The sequence below is a fragment of the Giraffa tippelskirchi genome, chromosome 4 (genome assembly GCF_054371585.1).
Source record: "Giraffa tippelskirchi isolate mGirTip1 chromosome 4, T2T-mGirTip1v1.2.pri, whole genome shotgun sequence".
In the NCBI taxonomy this organism is placed as follows: domain Eukaryota; kingdom Metazoa; phylum Chordata; class Mammalia; order Artiodactyla; family Giraffidae; genus Giraffa; species Giraffa tippelskirchi.
This window is the reverse complement of record NC_137278.1, coordinates 75,160,973-75,182,568: the sequence shown is the minus strand read 5'-3', so window position 1 is coordinate 75,182,568 and position 21,596 is coordinate 75,160,973. Positions and strand designations below refer to the sequence as shown.

General features: G+C 38.2%; 1 protein-coding gene across 3 annotated transcripts in view; it reads left to right on the top strand.

The window, feature by feature from the left end:
• The window catches only part of CAMKMT (calmodulin-lysine N-methyltransferase), a 416,383-nt gene that overhangs the window by 350,806 nt on the left and 43,981 nt on the right, over positions 1-21,596 (top strand). For 2 of the 3 annotated variants that reach the window (XM_081591945.1, XM_081591946.1), the window contains exons 4-7: positions 6,001-6,061; positions 8,019-8,073; positions 9,129-9,192; positions 16,925-16,991. In XM_081591945.1, the coding sequence (XP_081448071.1) occupies positions 6,001-6,061; positions 8,019-8,073; positions 9,129-9,192; positions 16,925-16,991 (247 nt within the window). The remainder of the gene's footprint in view (positions 1-6,000; positions 6,062-8,018; positions 8,074-9,128; positions 9,193-16,924; positions 16,992-21,596) is intronic. The other variant, XM_081591947.1, reaches the window with a different exon arrangement.

Below are 21,596 nucleotides of genomic sequence, written 5' to 3'. Positions count from 1 at the left end.
AGTAGGTGGGCTCAAATCCTGACGATGCCATTTAAACTTTCTGTGCTTTCGATGTGCTCCTTAGCTGGCCATAATGACGGTATATATCTTATAGGGTTGTTTTAAGGATTAAATGAGATAATACATACAAAGTACACAGCTCAGTGTTTGCCCGGTAGTAAGTGTTCAAAAAGTGATACTAACAGCAACAGCAACAAACACTAATTGCGCTTACTTGGTACTCTTATAGTTCATTCGATCTTCATGTTACCAAAATCCGAGCTCCTACTGCTGGTTGCACAACAGGCCAATAAATCAAGAGACAAGTTGTTGGGGCAAGGAATTGCAACTTTATTTAGAAAGCTAACAAGCAGCCAGAGAAGATGGTGAACTAGTATCCCAAAGAACCGTCTTACTTGAGTTAGAATTCGGTCTTCCTTTATACTAAAAGCGGAGGAGGTGTGGTTGGTTGTTGCAAGCTTCTTGGTGTCTAAATCCTTTGTTCTTGCAGCTATCCAGGTAGGTTAGGTCATCATGTTCCTATAAACCTCCAACAGGACAAATGTTTTTCTCTGCAATTTTTTATTTCTATATGAATGGGAAAGAGTTATACTTTTAAAAATCAGAGCCTTGAAGATAGGTTATACTGTATATTTCAGGCTATAGGCAATGTTTTTAACTTGAAGCAAAAGCAATAATGTACAAAGATTAAAGAAAAAGAAACAGATCCAATTTGGAGTCAGATTTGTTCTTCCCTATTACACTCTCATCTCTACTTACAGTGTAGACAGTATTATTACTACCAGATAAGGAGGTGAAACAAGAAGAGCTTAAGTGACTTGCTAAGGTCGCAAAGCTAATAAGCCTCAGAGCTGTCTTCCAAGTTCTTTACTGTCTGAACCACTGGAACCGTGGCTGTGGCTGCAGCTGCAGTGTATTCCTTTTTCTCAGTGGTGCTTCAGCATCTTCCTGGTCCTGTCTCCATTTCTCGTCTGTCACTTTGTTGATTTTGCAGCATCCGCTCTAAAACTGACCATCAGACTGAAGGCTGAGGTCTGGGGAATGAGTGCCAAAGACTCTTTTCCTCTCTCTGCTTCAGATTCATACTGGAGCTGGGGCTCCTTTCAGCTTTCCCTTATTTCATAATCATCAAATTAATAGGTATCTGAATTAAAATTTAAGTTTTAAAATTTAATGCATTGCTCATAAAATCACACCCATAAACCAACCCAGTTTGTAGTCCTAGAAGAATATATTGTTAATTTAAAATTCTTTTTTAAAGGAGTTTTTAAACAAATGTATTTATTTATTCACTCTCTTGACTGTGCTGGATCTTTCTTGCTACACAGACTTTTCTCTAGTTATGGCAAGCGGGGGCTACTCTCTAGTTGCGATCCACAGGTTTCTCATTGCAGTGGCTTCTCTTAATGTGGGCTCTAGGGCTCATAGGCTTCAGTAGTTGCAGCTCCCGGACTCTAGAGCACAGGCTCAGTAGTTGTGGCACACACGCTCAGCTGCTTCATGACATGTGGCATCTTCCTGGACCAGGGATCGAACCCATGTCTCCTTCACTGGCAGGCAGATTCCCTACCACTGAGCCAGCTACCAGGGAAGCCCACAATTAAAATTCTTAACATGGCCTTTGAGCCTATGAAATCTGGCCCCTGAGCACCCCTTTCAGTCTCATCTTGTCCTACCTCTTCCTTTCTCACTTATTCCCGGACCCTGTTTCCATTCCTGAAACACCAAACTCTTCTCTTCAAAGCTTTATTTCATGGTGCTCCCCTTCTGTGGACCATTCCCTCCAGCTCTGGGCCCCTCTTCCTCCTTTTCTTGTGTGTTCATCCTCTGGGTCTCAGCCTGCCTACTATTTCTACAAAGTGTCCCTTGATGGACTCCTCCTAGCCTCCCCTCCAACCAGCTTAAGTCCCCTATGATTGGTTCTCAGAAGCACTCTCTATTTTTCCTACACAGTATTTATTACATTTATAATTAGGCACATTATTTGTGTTATTGTTTGTCTAATAGTGTTCTTCCCTAATAAGACCAAATCTCCAGTGACCATGCTGTATCACTCCCTGCTGATCCACAAGGCCTGAAATATAGTAGATTCCCAATAAATATTTATAGAGCATTCTGTATCTTCTTAGGGATTTCCACTCTGAGTTCAAAACAAAGCAGAAATGCTTAAGTAAAAGGAGACAGAGCGTAAACACTGAAAACAGTCCAAGAGGTCTACCTACCCATTCCAGCATGAGCAGCTTTTCATTTTAGTAACATCCACTGGTGGGTTTCTTCTTCGAGAAGAGTCAGTGGTCTAGCAAAGGATGTGCTGTCCTCTCCATTTGAGTCTCAGGTTTGAGCGAGGCCTTGCTTCTGACTCCTGCATGACAGACATGATCACTTCGTTGGGGGAAGGTAAAGAGAGCTGCTGCTTGCTTTCCAGACATCAGCAGATCACAGAAAAGCTATGTCTCTGCTCCAAGAGCTAGGTGTGTTGTCATCATGGGGCAAGTACAGGCTGTTAGAGTCAGAAGGAGTCAGCAGTGTTGCCCATTGGCTACTGTGTGTCAGAGTCCCAGGACTTGTTTCTAACACAAACTATGGGAAAGCAAAAAGCTCTAGAATGGAAGTGGTCTAGAAAGACCCATGTTTGGCTAAAGGCTTATGTCTCTTAATATCTACAGACAGTTAATTTTAGAATTTGTTCAGGTTTTAGGTTAATAACAGATGTGTTTCTTTCCAAATTAACCACAAGACTTGACATTTAAAGTAATTCTAGGGCTTCCCTGGTGGTCCGGTAGTTAAGAATCTGCCTCCCAATGCAGGGGACATGGTTACGATCCCTGTTCTGGGAAGACCCCACATGCCGCAGAGCAACTAAGCCCTTGTGCCACAACTACTGAGCCCGCGGTCTAAAGCCTACGAGCCACAACTACTGAGCCCAAGTGCTGCAACTACTGAAGGCCTCACTTGCCTGGAGCCTGGGCTCCACAACAAGAGAAGTCATCACAATGAGAAGCCCACACACTGCAACGAAGAGTAGCCCCTGCTCACTGCAACTAGAGAAGACCCATGTGCAACACCAAAGACTTTCTCTAGCCCCAAAATAAAATAAATAAATAAATCTTTAAAAATTAATAAAATAATTCTAAACTAGCTACTTCACAGATGACAAAAAGGTGGTTACATACATCAAATGGATCACATCACCAACTTGCCCTTTCATCACATCTAAAAGAAATCTCATACTCATTAGCAATCACCCCTCATTTATTCTGGACATTTAACATAAATGGAAAAATAAAATATGTAGTCCTTTGTGTCTAGCTTCTTTCTCTTGGCATAATAATGTTCACGTTCTATCCATGTTGTAACATGAATCAGCACTTTATTTCCTATATTGCCAAATAATTGTCTATTACATGGGTATACCACATTTTATTTAGCCATTCATTAGTTGATAGACATTTGGGTTGTTTCCACTTTTTAGCTTTTATGAATAATGCTGCTGTGAACTTTTGCGTACAAGTTCTTGTGTGGACATTTTTTTCTTTTCTCTTGGATATATACCTAGGAGTGGAATTGCTGGGTTATATGGTAACTCTACATTTAACTTTTTGATAAACTGCTAGACCGTTTTCCAGGATGGCTGAACCATTTTACATAATTTCCCCACAACCTCACCAACATTTGTTATTGTCTGACTTTTTCAATATAGCCATCCTAGAAGGGGTTGAAGTGCTATTTCTTTGTGGTTTTGATCTGTACTGAGATAACCTAAAAGTTTAACAAATAAGCAAAAATTAAAACCCTGTCCCATCAAGGTTTTGAGGAAATAAACACTCTTATTAGAGTGGTAGCTTGGTGCAGTTTTTGGAGGGGCAGTTTGATATATCAGAATGTGAGATGTACTTGACTTTTGATTTTCCATTTCTGGGTATTTGACCTAACAAGAAAAAAATTATATGTTGGGAAAAAAATGTGTCTTTATTATACCACTGTTTATAATATCATAATATCAAAAACTTAGAAATTAACTGAAATGTCTATCAAAGGGAAACTGGTTAAATAAACTATGATGCAAACATAAAATATTTAGGCATTCGTTAAAAATGATGTAGGTATAGTGTATTTTTATTGTCATGGCAATCTATCCATTACATACTGAGTGGGGCAAAATGAGATTATTGAATACCTCCCTGAGAAGATCCCACCTGTGTAAAATGTCTTTATGCCTAGAGAAATTTTTTTGGAATGGTGTCCAAAATGTTAATAGTGATTATTTACTAGTGGTGGAATTTTAGGTGATTTTTAAAGTTTATTCTTTGAACTTCTCATATCTAATTTAGTTAAAAATCAACCTCTGTAATTTTTAAGAGAAAATTATATAACTGTTGTAAAAGACTATGCATTTTAGAAATCACGTTTTTGTTCTTAATCAAGGCTTGAATTTTAGTTAAATATTCTTTCCCTATCATTATTTTTTAAATTCTCAAAACCATCTACTAGAGGCATAAAGAAATTCATCGTTGTGGTGATTATATTCACTTGATGTGGAAAACTGTCTTGGGCTCTTCCTTCAGAGAATTTTATTGTGTGTTTTAATCTTTATAGAGTTCTTTTTGTGTGGAGGTATGCCAGGTATTAGGATTTTGGGGTAGTGCCAAAGCTAATGATTAGGATCAAGTCAAAAAAGTTCTCCATGTGCTCTGATTATTAGGATAGTTGTTTGAGGTTTACACTCTCTTCTACTCTTTTATCCATCTTTGGAGGAGAATAACATTAACAACAATTTTCTTTTTCTTTGAGCTTGTTATGAGTTAGAAATTGTTTTAAATACATTTCATATGCTTTACTCGTTTAATCCTGAAAGCAATCCTGTTAGGTTGATATTACAATAATATTGTTTTACAGATAAGGAAACTGAGGAACAGAGAGGTTAAGTAACCTGTCTAAGGTCACTCAACTTGGAGAGGCAATGCTGGGGCTGGAGCCCAACTGAGTTTGGTTCCCAAGTACCTGTAATTGTAACTGCTACACTCCACTGCCTCTCTGACTTCTACTAAATATAACTCCAGACACTTCATGCTGGTTTATTTTGTTTCTCCCCCAAATTGTCATTTCTACCAGAAACACCAGGGAGACTGAGCTAGTAACAACAGGTGACTGGACTTTTCTGCAACAAATGTTCTATAGAGTTGTTTCTTTGCTGTTTATTAATGTATGTATATCCATTGATTCTCTTAGCATTTTACTTACCATTTCTTTGACATCTTCTTCTCTGAAATACCAAAAGTATAAAGAAAAAAATTAAGAGCACATCTGTCTTCTCTTTAAGCGATTTATATTCATCCGTGAAAAACTGTTGTCTTCTAAATAGATGATTTACAGATGATGGTTTTAGGAAATGCTCTTCCACAGAATTTAATGGGTAGGATTATTGTTAAATTGAAAGATGTACAAAGTTGATGAAACTTAATGTTTCTCAATTTTATACTCCAGTTGTATTTTAGTTGAAGAAAGGAAATAATTGCATATATGAAAAATGTTAGTATGGAGTCAGACAAGAAAGGTATAATAACCTCAGTGGTTTTATTTGCTCTTGGAAGTGATTTTTGCTGAGTATGAGCTACATATACAGTAGGTCTTCATGCTCCTAATGAATTGGCCAAAATGAAGATTCATGTGTATAAGAGTAAGATCTACCTGAAATACCATTCAAAATTTAACTTTGGATGTTTATAATTTTGGCTGTTATTGTTTTTGCTGTTTTGTTGTGATTGAAATCTAGTAAAAATTATTTAGGATATTTTCCTGGGGGAAAAGTTATAATCCAGAACAAAAGAAATGCATGTGATATGACGTTACTAGTAATAATTACGGTAAGTTTGATTCAAGTTGAAATCGCTTATACTGAACATTATTTTTTAAAAGGCATTTTTTAAGAGCATGACTACAGAGAGTGTTTACAGAAGAAACTTTGTTATCAAAAAGTCTATATCCTCTTGTGTTTTCTAGGCATCTGGCCAGCTGAAGAGGTTTTGGCTTACTACTGTCTCAAGCACAGTAGTATATTCAGGTACAAAGCTGCACTTAAAAATTTGTTTAGCCCACTATAGGTACTGTATCTAGCTGTTAACGATCACCATGATTACATTCTTCAAATTAAACTGTTAAAAGTATATATAAGAAAGGAAGAAAGAAATGAAGGAAGGAAAGGAGGGGGAAGGTCATGGTGAAAACATGTTGCTTCTGAAAAAGAAATCTGAATTGCCTTTGGGTACTAATATTGCACAGCAAGCTTTTTGCTATGTGTCAAAGGCTTTTGATTTCCACTCAAGGCATTTTATTTCACTTTGATTTTGGGGAAACGAAAGTGAAGCTCCAATCAATCCTTACTGATTGTAAACGTCAAAAAAAAAAAAAAAAGACATTCTTTAAAGTTCTGCTAGGAAAGTCACTATGGAATATTTGATAAATAAATACCCCACAGCTATTATTTAAAGATGCCATCCTATCCCTTATTTTAAAGGTATTTTATATATCTAACAATATGTACTTGTAAAATATAAATTACTATTACAGATTCATGCTATGGAAAAGAATGTTTTCAACTGTGAATGTGCATTATACATTAACCCATGAATGGGATTACAAGAAAAGAAAAAAACTCCTTTTAAAAAAAATGCTGAAGATGTTTGGTAGACTTGGAAAATATGGGTTTTTTTCATTTCCATTCTCATTTTATAAAAGTCATCCAATATATGCTTCCTTAATAGTCCATTATGATTCCAGACAAGCCATTAATGATCATTTTAACAATATATACTTACAAGATTGGGTGTGTGTTGTAACAATATGTATTTACAAGACTGGGTCAATAATATGTAGTTTTTGAAGCTCTGTGGGTCCATATTTACCAACTAGTTTCTAATTGCTTTGAATGACTAAATACTCATTATGTGTATTTCAGAATACGAATGTCCTGGCTTGGCTTCTTCTTTTCCCTCTATTCTCACGTCTCCCTCCCTTGATTCTCTCTCTCTTTTTTTTTCCCCTCTTGCTGAGGAAATAAACTTCCCAAATTGGGAAGAAGAGACAATCTCTTAAGAGTATAAGCATATAAAGTAAGGACAGGGAAGTATTGAACTGAGCTTCAGAGCTGCCCTAGAAGTCTGGCATTTGCTCATCTCTCTGTGCTTAAGCTTGCCTGGAGCTCCAATCAGCAAGCAGTGGGCCAGAGCAGGAATGTCACACATTGAGGGCTGATATTTAGGCACAAAGAGGAAGGTAAGTGCAGAATGCCACCCCAGACTGTCAGCTTTAACTCTGAGCTGCTTTACTTTGGAGCAGTCAAGTCAGAGCCCAGTCATTCCTTGAGCCTGGGTTTGCTGGCTTAACCATATTATGTCCCCGCATTGTTTATTCACTGTGTTGTGTTGGGGTCTATTGTTATTTAAGTGTTAATTGCTAAATGCTCCTTGTGTAATTGTTCTTTACGGGGGCTGTTCAGCTTTCCAAAATACTGCTGTTTGTTTTAGATTTTTTTTTAATTCAAGATAGCATGTATTTGTGTGTGTGTGTGTGTGTCTTTCACTATAATATAGGTATATACACACTCACATATATTCTTCATTTACTTGTCTAACTGTTTTTGAAGGAATGAATGTGGATTAACAGTGTTATCCTTTCCTAACAATTATCTTTCGCTACTCTAGCTAGTTTAGTTCTAAAAGACAGCGCCATTGACAGGGGAAAAAAAGGGAACCTTCTCAGATTTTTCAGCTCAGCGGTGGTAATGTTGCAGTGAACACTAATGAGGGAACCCCCACTGGTTTGCCTGCTTTGTGACTTTTCTATTTCATAATTATTTTTAAAACGCAAAACGACATGAGGTAGCCTCGTCATGTCTCTACAACTTCCTGGTAGCGCCGTTCTTACTGCAGATGGCAATTTGTTCTTGTAACATATATATATCTCTCTGCCCATTTTCATCTCATTTGTATGGGTTCTACCATTTCTTTTCTCTCTTTCAGGGACCTTGCTGTGTGTGAGCTAGGGGGTGGCATGACATGCTTGGCTGGGCTCATGGTAGGTCTTTTCTCAATTCCAATCCCATTCAGACAGAGGAACAAAAGGAAAAATGTTCCAGGGCCTCCAACTGCTGGGTCAGAGAACCGTCAACAGCATCAGCTGCGGTCAAGCTGCCGGGTCTTGAGAGACCTTCTAGATTGACTTACTTTCGGATCATATTGATTTTATGGTTGCCTCGATGAGCAGAAACATTTTACCTCAGTGTAGTCAATATCGCTTGTTGTGACATTCCAGGCCTCGCACAGTCTTTCTTCGCCATAGCAAAAGCATTTTTTTTTTTTTCAGATTATAGTCCCATTTGCTAAGATACAGGAATAGCCCGGCAAATCACAGTTGGAGCACCATGATATAGCTGCTAATGTTTTGCCTGCATTATTACACCAACAAACATGATCCAGAGCGCTCAGTAATTAGATTCTTTTGAATTAGATTGGCCATTCAGGAACGTCGTTCCCCATTCTCTGGGTTCTGAGTCATGTATTCAGGAGATATTATGTAGCAGCACAGTGCATTAGACAAGTTTTTATGTCTCTACAAATAAAAGCATATTGTTACACTGATTGGCATTTGACAAACCTGTCGCTCTTACACAATGTGTCAGGGTTACAGCCCAATGTGCGAGCATGTCAAAGCTCACAAAAAAATTACCCTCACAAAGCCATCTGCCTGCAATGCAAAGTTATATGAAGGGCATCAGGCAGTCAGACAGAAGCAAGCTGAAAGGCAGAGTGACAGCCTTGTATGATGGCTCTACTAGATAAACAGAAGCCCACAAATGAAAGCCTCTCAGAATACCATCATCCGCTGTCACAATGCAATTACCGAACAGAATGATAGCAAGATAGAGGCTCCCGCAAATGGAATGATAAAAGTATTGACTGATTTGATTGAATGATTAAAATAATGCAGACATAAAATGAAAAAAGATTGAAGATTGTTACAGAGAAATAGGTGAGGAAGCATGATACTGAAGGCTTGTCACTCCTGTCTTCACTTCCACACAGACAAGCATATTTGCTCATTGTTTGCTGTGCTCCCCTTTTTTTTTTCAGGTTGCTATTTCTGCAGATGTCAAAGAAGTTCTGTTAACTGATGGGAATGAAAAGGCCATCAGAAGTATCCTTATTCAGATAGAAAACGGGCTTGTGCTCATTCCTTTTCCTCGGCTGAGTAACAATTGATATAAAGAAAGACAGCATGGGGTATTAAAAGAGAGTTCCCCCCATACACATGATAAGTAATTAAGAAAAAGTAGAAATATATGACATTCATTGCATACGACTATCTTTTGTTTTTTTATAATTTCGGTGGATTTATATAGTTACTTATTAAAGGAGCTTATGATTTGTGGACCACTCAAAACAATAAGAACATTTGTTTCATAATAATTTTCAAGCACTCTTGTCCTTTTATTTTTATTGACATTTGCCAGGATAAAATAAATTTAACATTTATTATATCAGCTGTTTCTTGCAAAAATTAACTTCCAGCTTCATGTTCCATTATTACCTTTCTTCCGTGTGGACCATGGAATTGTATACCTACTCTAATTCCCGAGGAGTCCCCTGTATCTCCCCACTGGAAACAGCTATCAGTTTTTCATTATTTCCTTTTATTTAGGATCATAAAAGCTATCTTTTTTTTTTCTGCTATGCTATTACAATTCAAACCCCATTATATTAGATTATGCTTTACTAATATGTACACAGAGTTCATGAAAATTGAACTGTACTTTAACTAAAAAAGCAAGCATAATTTGTGGCTACTTTAGCAATCGAGCTGATTTGTTCAGCGGCAGTTAACAGCCTTTAGAAATTGAGAGGAAAGGTGGAGGATGTATTTGCTCTGGATTTTTTGGTGTGCTTTCTATTTACATTACGAAAGAGGCAATCTACTTATTTGAATTTTTGGCCCCTAAAATGCCAAAGCAGTGTTGATTTTTGTAAGAGGTAAGCATCTTACCTAGAGCCTATTTTTGAATTTTCTTTTTCTACCTCTGCTATATGATTTTTTGAAAATAAAATTTGCAGCCGCTCTATCAGCCTCCTCACACAGGAGGAAGGAGGTACCAGAAGCACAGAAGCTAATATTGTTCAGCGGCACTTGTGTGCTCTACAGAGCCCCACCCAGCTAATTGCCTGGCAGACTTTAAAAAAAAAAAAACCAGGAAGGAAAAACAGCCAATCACAATCTTGGCCTTTCACACAAGGGAAAGAGATCACAAAAGGTGCTTCCTTTTTTAAAATACAGGATTTTAATCATGATCTTCAGACTGTCACAAGTTTCCCAAAATATTCCTGAAAATGAGCGATGTTGCTTCATTCACTCTGCTTTATTCTAAGTTCTTCCCTGCACTGTATCATTTCACTCTGCTCCTCCTCCACATGTCAGGGAACACAGAAAGCAACAGGAAGTCAGGTATGCTGGCTCAGCCCCAATCAATGTTTTTTGAGGGTGAGAAAAAGCCGGATTATTGGTAAAGAGGAGGTCATTTTAACCACAGAAACTTCCAGATTGGGCCCGGCAACCTGAGGTTTTTCTCAAGTCAGCAGGTGTCTTATTCAATAGCATTAGAAACCGATTAGAACTTTTATCAAACTATGGGAAGCATCTGTGGTCAGTATGTAAATTTAATTGTACTAAAATTACTGTTGAGCTAAACTACAGAGCTTCCAAAGAAGGGAAGCCATGCTCTTGTCATTAATTAATGCACCTTTGCTTTAAACAGCAAAGATGCCATGCCAGCTCTTGAAATCAGAGAGAAAATCTTAATTCTGTATTCACTCCACCGGCCTTTCAAAGAAATGATTGGTACAGCCCCCTCCCAAGAAAATGGATTTTTAACATTTGGTCCTCAGAAGCTCAGCCCTGAGAGTGCTTTATTGTGCTGGGTTTTACAATGGGTTTAATATAGCGGGGTGCCAAAGGGCAGGAGGGGAAGAACTTTACAATGTAGATAAAGTAGGTCCTTTCAGGATGCAGACCAAAACTGGTAGCGTGTTTTATTTCATCTCTTAGGACTTTCCTGGCAGAGTTCAGTTTTTATCATGTTGTTCTATGTTTGAGTGCCTTTTTCTGTTGTAACTAGATCTAATTTTTTTTTTAATTAAGAGAAAAAAGCATGCCTAAAGCCTTAAAATTTGGCAACATGTTTTTCCTGCTTTTAATACTAATGTTATTCTTGATTTACTAACAGAGCTTACAACTGGCATTCATGGTAAGCTGTTTTACTGAGTGAGGTTAATATGAATGAAGTTTTTTTTTCTATTTATGTGCCCACTTCCTATGAGAAAAACGAATTCACTGAATCACATATTGTTGATGCATATAGATTGAAACAAACTCATTTAAAAATTACTGTTTACATCTTTCCTTTAAAATTTTAGGAAGCCTAAATTATATAGCAGTTGTAGGATATTATCCAAAAATTACTTTCTAAAAAGTAAAAGTGGATGTCAACAAAAAAAAGAGGGAGAAACATTGCCAGAAGCCAGAAAATCTCTAAGCAAAGCTGCTAATTATTCTTAATGGGCAAGATGAGCACATTAAGAAACAAATGAATACATCAGTGAAATGTAATTGAAAATCGACCTGGCAGTCGCACATCACATCTGAGTATTGGCCTGTATATTATTCTCATTATTTAAAAAATTATTTTTGTTTTTCTTGGGTCTGAATTGAATGAATCCAACTGAGCCTTACTTCCTAGTCTCTTGAGCTTCTAAGATTCTGATTTTTAACCTTAAAAAAATAGCATTTTCTGATATTTCCTATTTATCATCTGTTATTTCTATTTTTTTAATAAATGAGGCAATGAATGGAGACATTCTGAATCTTTATATCATAGAAGCATATCAACTAGTTGTAAGCTTATTTACTGTCTCCCTAAAACATATCAAATGGATTTGGCTGTGTCTTCTAGAGCTCTCTACCTTGAACCTGAAAGCTAGATGTGGCTTTGAAATTTATAAGCGGAGATATCTGAAAAGAGATTAAGACTTGAGGGATAAGGGAATGTCATAAGTCCTAAATATTTTCTCAGACTCATCGTTAGATGCCCCTGAGGTTCTCCTTGATCCTTAAACTGCATTACTGGGTCTAACCCATAGCCTCCCTAACGGAGAGCTGCCTCTCCCTTCAGATGCCATCTTATCTGTACCCGAAGAGGAAAACAAAGGCTAAATTGGAAATGAGATCATTTGGTTCATCCAGTTTTCAAATTTATCCTGAAATCATATGAACTGTGTTCTCTTTCCTTGGCACAGCCCTTTTAGTGTAATAAAGAAAGAAACCTCCAAGTGCCCCAAGATAATTATCAATAAAGTCTGTAGTTGGTTTGACAATGACATAAGAATAGGGGAGAGAAGTGGTATACTGAGTTATTATTGATGCTAAGACCTTTCCGAATTATAATGAACAAAAGTACAACACCTCAGATGAGCAACCCTCTCTGGTACACTCACTAATTTGCCCAACAAAAGGACCCTGCCTTGATATATCCTTAGTGAACACCAAGCAGGTTATCTGCAATCTATGGCAATGCTTGATAATTCTGCCTCATGCTCCTAACCCAAGCATCTTATCCCCACAGTATGCACAGTCTAGATCATGATCTTGAGCTTAGGATTCTCCAAAAATGAATAAATCTGTGCATTTTAAAGAAGATACCCCTGGCTTACAATATTATTTTATTTAACAGACTCCCTGACTTGAATAATTAGTAAATTAAGTTTCATCTGGACTGTGCAGCCTGTGGATGGTTGAGGACTCATCCAGCCTATCATCCTGGGCCCAGGCCCCTTCCTCCAATATCAGGGTCAGCTGTTCTTCTGTATACTAGATAGGTCCAAAGTGCACTCTGTATGCCTCACATTGGGTAGGAGCTCAACAAATAGCTTTGAAAATTAAATTGAAAGTAACTAACAAATGAAGCTAATTAATTAATTAAATGAATTAAGCCACTATTAACTGCGTGACATTTCAAGTGCTAAAGATACAGCAGTGAACAAGACAGACCAAGTTCTCTTCTTGGAGGACACAGAGTGTACTTTGGCTAGAGAACATTTATACACGTGAAAGAGACTGAAAATCTACAGGGCAGAAGTTCTTTGACTCCTTCCATTTATTTAAATCCGACAATTAAAATATTCATATAGTTAGTTTTGAGCAACAGAGAAAGAAAATAAAGCTTACCTGCCAAGCCTCACTCTAGTTACCCTCCTCAGCCTCTCATCCCTCCAGAGCTTTTGCCTGAATTACTGAAAAAGATAATGAATTGACATGATTTGGGCACCTGCTAAGTGTTAGGCACCTACTATGTGGTACTCCAGTAAGCCTATAAAATAGGTACATTATTCCTATTCCTGAGATGGAGCTCAGAGAAGTTATTTTACCCAAATTTATATAGTTACTAAGTGTCAGAATGAGCACTGGAAGTCAGGATCATTTGACTTCATAGCTTCCCCGTCAGGCTCATTAAACTGTTGTGTTTCACTGAAAACTAGAAAGATTTTGTATCATCACTGGAAGAGAAGACTTCTCACCTATAAACGTAACAGTTGACATTGCTAACAGAGTTCAAAGCACCTCTAGATGGTACTCTCAATTCATGAATAATAAGCACCTTCAAGAATATTTTGCAGCCTTTAAATTAGCAAATATTGCCATGTCAAGCACTTTTAAAATCCTCCAGAGGTCAAAATGAACAGGATTTATTTTATAATTTCGTAGCTTCCTATCCTCATCTTTTACATGCAACGAAACTAAAGGTAGCAGAAACCAAGAAAATAATGCTTTGTGAAGCACAGCATTATTATTATAAAAATACTTATACAATGCCAGTTCTCAAAATGTGTATCAGCTACTGATAAATATAATAATCACTAATTGTAGGAGGAGGCTAATATTTTAAACAAGATTTATATATAATTAGCTTAACTAATTAGTATATAACATATATATATATAATTTGTTCAAATAACTATTATTATACATATATATATATTTAAGGATAAAAAATAAAGCAAAATTAAGATGGAGCCCCACTCTTGAACTATGCTTTGTTTGAAGAGAAAATCTAGTTATAGAATCCTGGTTTGTTTTAGCCACAAATGTATATCCTGTATCTCAAGAAGTCCACTTGCCCAGATGAGGAGATTGAAGCCGATTGCTCTATATCTATTTAATCAGAAATCACATTAAGACTTTCTTTGCACCCACCACCTCCCACTGAAGTCTTCCAGAAGGTGAGTGCATTCAGGGAATAGGATTTGGTCCATGTTGTTGAACACTGTCCTGGACAGATTGACTCAATTTGATTGAATTTCCTTTATTACCCTGAAATGACACAGAAGAATGATAAAATCTATGATTGGACACAGCGCCAACCAGAGGAACCACCTGAAAACCTGACCTAAACTAAAAGGTGGGGCGCAGAATATCAGGATATATCTCTTAAAGCAATATTTTAGTACATGATTGCCGTTTTTTTTCCTCTTGATACTTGTTTTAATATAAAAAACACCTCCTAACCCACAAAATATATTTTCCTCTCAGTTCTAAAAATAAAGCAGCCTAAATACTGCTGTGAATTTTTTCATTAAAAATTGCTTCTAGAATATAAATACATGTGCTTGCTTCAGCCTGACCACCTGGAATCACAGGCTTATAAATTGTATAAAAGTATATAATGTTAAGATGTTTACTAAAAATTATTAATAGGTTTTCTGAGTTATATAATTTAACTTCCCTGTGACTATTTCATAAAAAAGTATACCTCCACTAACAAAATAATATGTTTTGCTTGATAGATTGGTCATGTACTCATACGACGCTACAGGTGTGCCGGGCACATTACAGCGTGTGGTTTGGATGTCATGGAAACACCAAGAAGGGTGTGGCCATCGTGTAGGGGAGCTTAATCAAAGCCAGTTGTCGGTTGGCTCTTTACTAATTTAGTTCTCAGAATAAAGATGTCAGCTGTCCTTTTCTACAAGACATTTCATCTAGAAGACTTTCCTGAAATACTTTCTTCCCAAAATAGACAAAACTGTAGGCCGATGTGTCATTTTAGTTAATCAAAACAAGTAGGCAAATTAGTATCTTTTATTTTTTTAATGAATGTAATTTAACGGTATTTAATTTGCATACAGGAAAGTTCACCCAGAAAAAAAAAAAGTCTGCTTTATAGCACTTGTGTAAACCTCAACAAAGCCCTTCATTAGGAGACCTAATTGATTTTTCCTACCCACTCCCGCTATCACAGTACCTGCTTATTCTCTCAGAGAAGAAATGGGTGTGCCTGGTGTTTCAAGCAGAGATTTAGGTTAAAATGTCCCGTGGCTCTGTTCTTGCAGGCAGATCTTGGCCAGTGCTTGCTTCAAGCGTTCAGGAAATCTGTTTTTCTGAGCAATAGGGAAATGTTGCTTGTCTGCTTGGTGCCCTCCCCATGGGCCCAGTTTAGTTCAGCTTGTAGCCTTCACTGGAATTATTTTATTTCTTGTTTATTTAAACCTTGCCTTATTCCAAAATAGGGATTTTGAGGCTTCTTACAGGGGCATCACAGACTCAATGGACATGAATTTGAACAAACTCCAGGAGACAGCGGAAGACAGAGGAGCCTGGCGTGCTACAGTCCATGGGGTCACAGAGAGTCAGAAATGATTTAGGGACTGAAAAACAACAACACAGGGACACATAGATTATACCATATAAAATAAATGAGAAAGCAAGGGCAGTTGGACAGTAGAAAGCCAAGCAAACATCATGAAGGCAGGAAGAGGACCAATACAGAAAAGATAAGCCATGGGAGGAGCACTGTGGTTGTTCAGCTTAGATCATCCATTTGGCTCTGAGTTGCACAGGGACCAGAGCAAAAAGAAAAAGAGGAGCAGTTATAAGATTTTTAGTGTCCAGAAGTTGAAGCAAAACTAGTTGATCTGAAGGCCAGTTTTTCCCAGTGTTGAAACCTGACATGATTTCTCCAAAGGGCTCTCATGAAGATGGCACTGTGTGATGTAATGGACCAGCTCCTCAAAACATGGCTTCAATAAATATGGCTCTTTTTGTGCAAGTTCTTACATGCCAGCAGATGGCCAATGGCCAAACTGTAAGTCTGTAAAGATAATTCTCCAACAGGCCTTTCACTGAATTGACTTTCTTCTTCAGCGATTATATTTTTTAAAAAATGTTTATGTGGACCATTTTTAGTCTTTATTGAATTCGTTACAATATTGCTTCTGTTTTATGTTTTGGGGTTGTTTTGGCCACAAGACATGTAGTATCTTAGCTTTCCAACCAAGGATTGAACCCACATTGGAAGGTAAAGTCTTAACCATTATTGGGACTTCCAGAGAAGTCCCAGTAATGAGTTTTCTCTCAAAGATTCTCCAAGCTCTTCTCCATCTTTCTCTTTTCACTTTCCCCCTCCCAAGCCTTTCACTACTGGCATTTCTTTAAGAGATTAGAAATACTTCAACTTGGAGAGTCTCAGAAAGCTGCCATTGCTCTCCTCACTGACTGAAAGAGGCTTCCCATGGGGCTTCTAGCTCTTTAAAGCAATCAGGACCTAGCACCTATGGTACAGTGATTTCCCTTGACCAGTACCTATCACGCTGGGCCTTGTCAATGTACTCCCTGAATGTCTATTTCACAGGTGATAAAGCTACAGTCCAGGGAATTAAGAGCTTGCCTGTGGCAGGAAAGGCAGCATTTGGTTGCAGAGTCAGTGCTAGACCTGTCTCCTCTTGCCTCACACACTACAAGCTGTTTTCACCCAGCTGATCCCATGTATGATGGGGGGGAGTTGGTTGACAGTCACTGCAGAAGCTTTCTTAACTGTGTCCTGTAGATGTGAGAGACATCATCGCAAGGAATCAGAAGGCTGGTGTGTTTAAGACTGGGAACATATCAAGCTGGTAAGATACCTTTTTGCCTTGAAACACTCTGGTTAAAACTGCTTTTCTCGGTACTGTGGGTGATTATTAAAACTAATAATAACATTTATTAAACACTTGCTGTGGGTCAGGTGCTGTCTTAAGCACTTAAAAGTATCTTATTTAATGCTCACAATCTGTAATGAAGCAGGCAGGCATTTTCATTATCTACAAATAATAGATGAGAAAAATGAAAGATAGCTATGTTAAACACTGGGTTGAGAATGATTTAAGGATTGAGAGAGTACACTATGAGGTTGGGAGAAGCCCAGCCTGGGACCTCCTTGTGAATGGGTCTGTTTCACTGGTGCTCAACCTGGTGGGGAGTAGGGGGAGGCAGTTTTCACCCTGGGGACATTTTTACTGTTATAACTGGTATAAGATAGTTGCTACTAGAATCTAGTGGAAGGAGGCCAGAGATGCTGCTAAGCATCCTACAATGCTCAAGACATCCCACCACCACCCTAACAAAGAATTCTCTGGCTCAAAATGTCAATAGTACCAAGACTGAGAAACTCTGTTCTATTTTATGGTTTCAAGCTGGTCTAGGTATTCATTCCCTAAACAGAAGTTTCTCCTTCTTATCAAAACTAGAAGAAATGCTTACCCTCAACCAAAGCAACGCTACTATGATGCTACATTTTAATTTTGCCCTCAAGTAATGAATATCCATTTAGTAGTTTTCACAAGAGATATCTGTATCTGTGCATTTTTCTTTTATGTGTTTAACCACAGACATTATTGGGAGAACAGTCTAAGTTTGAAGTAATTCTTTAATTACTATTAATTCGTCATTCTTTGACATTTTGAGTTTTCTCTGTTTGAGGATGCTTTCCCACCCCCCACTCAGTTCAGCTTGGGGGAAAAAGAAAAGGTGGGTGAACAGCTGCTGCTGCTATTTAGTTGCTAAGTTGTGTCTGACTCGTTTGCGACCCCGTGAACTGGAGCCCACCAGACTCCTCTTTCTGTGGGATTTCTCAGGCAATACTAGAGTGCTAATACTAGGGTTGCCATTTCCTCCTCCAGGGGATCTTCCCAACCCAAGCACTGAACCCAAGTCTCCTGTCTGGCAGGTAGATTCTTTACCACTGAGCCATTAGGAAGCCCAGGTGAACAGCAACAATGCTTAAAAACTAAAGCGTAAAACATATGGGATGAGGATATGGAGTAGCAATAACTTTTTTTTTCTCTTATATTAGCTGGTGAGTGTAGTGTGCCCATATTTATTTTTTTAAATGTGGTATTAGAATGTTCACAGTAGGCCGACGGCATGGGGGCAGTATCCTCTGTGTTTCTCAAATAAATGAACAACCAGTTCTGTTTCCAGTAGGTTCAGAAAAACAGCGCTCTATTACTTGGGTACTCTTCATTCTTAGGACAGCTTTTATTTCACAGTGCAGACTGCCATACCCTTTTGTGGAGGACTTCATTTTTGGACGTGATTTTCAACCTGGTCTTTTAGTTATCAATCAAAAGCACATTTTCTGTGTTGTCCTCATTTACATTTATTTAATGCTTAAGGTCATTTGTGACCATTTGAGTGTGTTTCAGCATATGGAATCAGGGAATAATAGATTTCAGCATCATGCTGTGAAGAGAGATTGTGTTTTTACAAGACATAATGTTGTTTACTGGGTGTTAATAATCACTAATTAATCAACATATCTAGAATTCTAAAATGTTGCATTTTGGTGGAATAAAAATGTCATGTGTTTAACTTATGGAGTGCAGTAGTATTTTCTATATCCCGTCATAAAATAATGATGTTACATAAAGAAGCAAAATGTTATTGTTCAACACAGGTTATATCCAAAATGCCTTTGTTTCTATTTGGTGTTCTCAAAAATACTGTTCTAATATATTATTCTGAGATGTACCTGGACGTCTAGTCTCTATGTCAGTAGTCATACAGGGACATCCAAGAAGAGGAGATTTTTTTTTCTGTCTTTATTTCATATTCATTGTGGTCAGTTTCTTCTCTTTTAACCACTGTAAGCATTTTGTCCAAAGTCTACGAAAGCACTTTGCCAGAAAACAAGTGAAGAGTCAGTCTTTGAAATGCCTTGATGTCATATTAAGAAGCTACTTGACCACTTAACCTTCAAGAAGCTAAGAGGAAACTGCCAACCAATGATGCAATATTCAGCATCCCCCTGTATCTACTGCTTTCCCACCCATAACCAGTACAATGTGATGAAAGCATTAGCTCCATGCGAGACGAAATAAAAGGAAATCATTCACAAAAGAGCTAAGATATAGTTCAATATTCTTTTTTAGTGCCTCAATGCATATGCAGAATTTCTTCTTCAAATTGGAGGTGTGGAATAACAGTAGCGACAGATAGCTAAGAGGTATTTACCATAGCTATAAAGCCCACACGTGAGCCAAATATTTCTGCTATTAAAAAGCACTTCAAAGCTTGACATGAAGTTTGTAACAGCTGAATGTCTCCTGTGACTTCATTTGCAAGGAAGATGTAAAAGCAGAAAGGAAAATCGTGATATGAGAACCGTGAACCTAGGAACTGGTGTTTTTAAAAAAAGAACGATAAAGCGACCCACAAATTTGACAGGCACCCCAAGCTGCTGTTCCCGCTGCCCTGCCAATTGTCTCAGGAACCAGCATTCCTTCTGTGACCAGCCTCTTCCTACAGGGCAGACCCAAGTGGGGTGGGGCCTGAAACTTACATTGAGGGTCCTCTTTGGGAGGATGAATTCTATTAAACCTATTTTTGGCAAATTGTATAGAAGCAATGACCATGTGAACCCATCACTAGGGCTCCTTGTGGGCCTGGGGAGGGGCCTGTGTGAGGGAGGGGGGTCTCAATATTTAGGCATCATTAGCTTGACACAACCACCAGCAGCCTTGCCTAGAATAATGCTCTTGCCTTCCAAACTCTTACTCCCTCTGTTCCATTTTAATCCGAGTGTGCTTGTTGCTCACAAGTGTGATTGCTCAATTGGAAAGATGTGTTTGCAAAAGCCTGGAAGCTTTAGGCCTGGCTAAAAGATCTAGGATGCACATTGTGAAGGATATAGCCATTGCCTCTCAAAGATCTGAATATAGTCATTTGATGGTTCATTCACTGGTCCATCCATGCAGCCATCTATCAATTTAACTAATATGCCCAACGTACTCTGCCTGTGAGAACATAAATACAAAGTTATAGCAAATAACTGTTGAGCAAAGAAAGTCATGCCACTAAATATAGCTAGAGTTTGGTGAAAGAGCAAGGATATTTACAGCTTCTCAATTGTTAGGTTTATCTGAAGCTGTCTTCAAAACTGTGACTGTCTAATAAAGAACCATTCAGAACTTCTGATGTCTGCATATTTCTAGGTGTTCCAGAATTAGTGAATGGCGTCATTCTCCAGTTAATAGTAATTAAGTTACAATATTTTAAAAACTGATTAAATATACCCTGCTGTGATATTAAAAGTAACTTTCTACTTAAGAAGAGAGTTTATCTTTGTGTGAAAATTGCTAGTGAATTTAGACCTGTGACTTTTTTATTATTCTTTGATAAACCATTAATTTTAGTAAACTGTGGAATTCATAATAACTTTTAAGACTTTTCTAACCCAAATTTTACCTTTATGTGGGCCCCCAGGATTGGCTATTGGCTCCATTGCCCTGCTACTTTTTAAGATCTATATATTCTCGAGGTTCATTTTGCTTGAGAGATTAAATTCAGGATGTGAAAAATGGTTTAAGAATATAAATTCCAAACAAGTGGGATGAAATTGCTGCCTTTTCCAGGCCTTCTGCAGTCTTCTCTCACTTTCCTCACTCTCTTCATTCAATGTAGCTTTCACTGTTCCCCAACATACATCCTCTCCTTGGGTCACCCAAGCCTCCTCACTCTGCTCTAGCACATTTGGTTTTCCCCATCTCTGATCTTTACCAGTCTTGTTCCCCTTTTACTTATCCATCTAAATCCTTTCTTCTGGGCTTCCCTGGTGGCTCAGTTGGTAAAGAATCCGCCTGCAGTGCAGGAGACCCAAGTTCTATCCCTGGGTCAGGAAGATCCCCTGGAGAAGGGAATGGTTGGCTGTCCATTCCAGTATTCTTGCCTGGAGAATTCCATGGACAGAGGAGCCTGGTGGGCTACAGTCCATGGGGTCTCAACTTAATTACCACTTCCCCCTGCTTTCTCAGACTACGTCAGCTTGCCCTAACCTTTGCCTTCTTTTAACATCTATTGGCCTTAGAATCGTCCCCCATCAGTTCAGTTGCTCAGTCATGTCTGACTCTTTGTGACCCCATGGACTGCAGCATGCCAGGCCTCCCTGTCCATCACCAACTCCTGGAGTTTACTCAAACTCATGTCCATTGAGTCGGTGATGCCATCCAACCATCTCATCCTTTGTCGTCCCCTTCTCCTTCTGCCTTCAATCTTTCCCAGCATCAGGGTCTTTTCAAATGAGTCAGCTCTTCGCATCAGGTGGCCAAACATGGCATATTCTCTCATTATTCAAAGTGTATTGTCTATTTTCATGTACATTGGTTCATTTATTTTTTGGTAATTCTTTTGATCACCTTCTCTCTGTCAACTACTGTTCTCAGTTGCTAGAGATGTAGTGATGA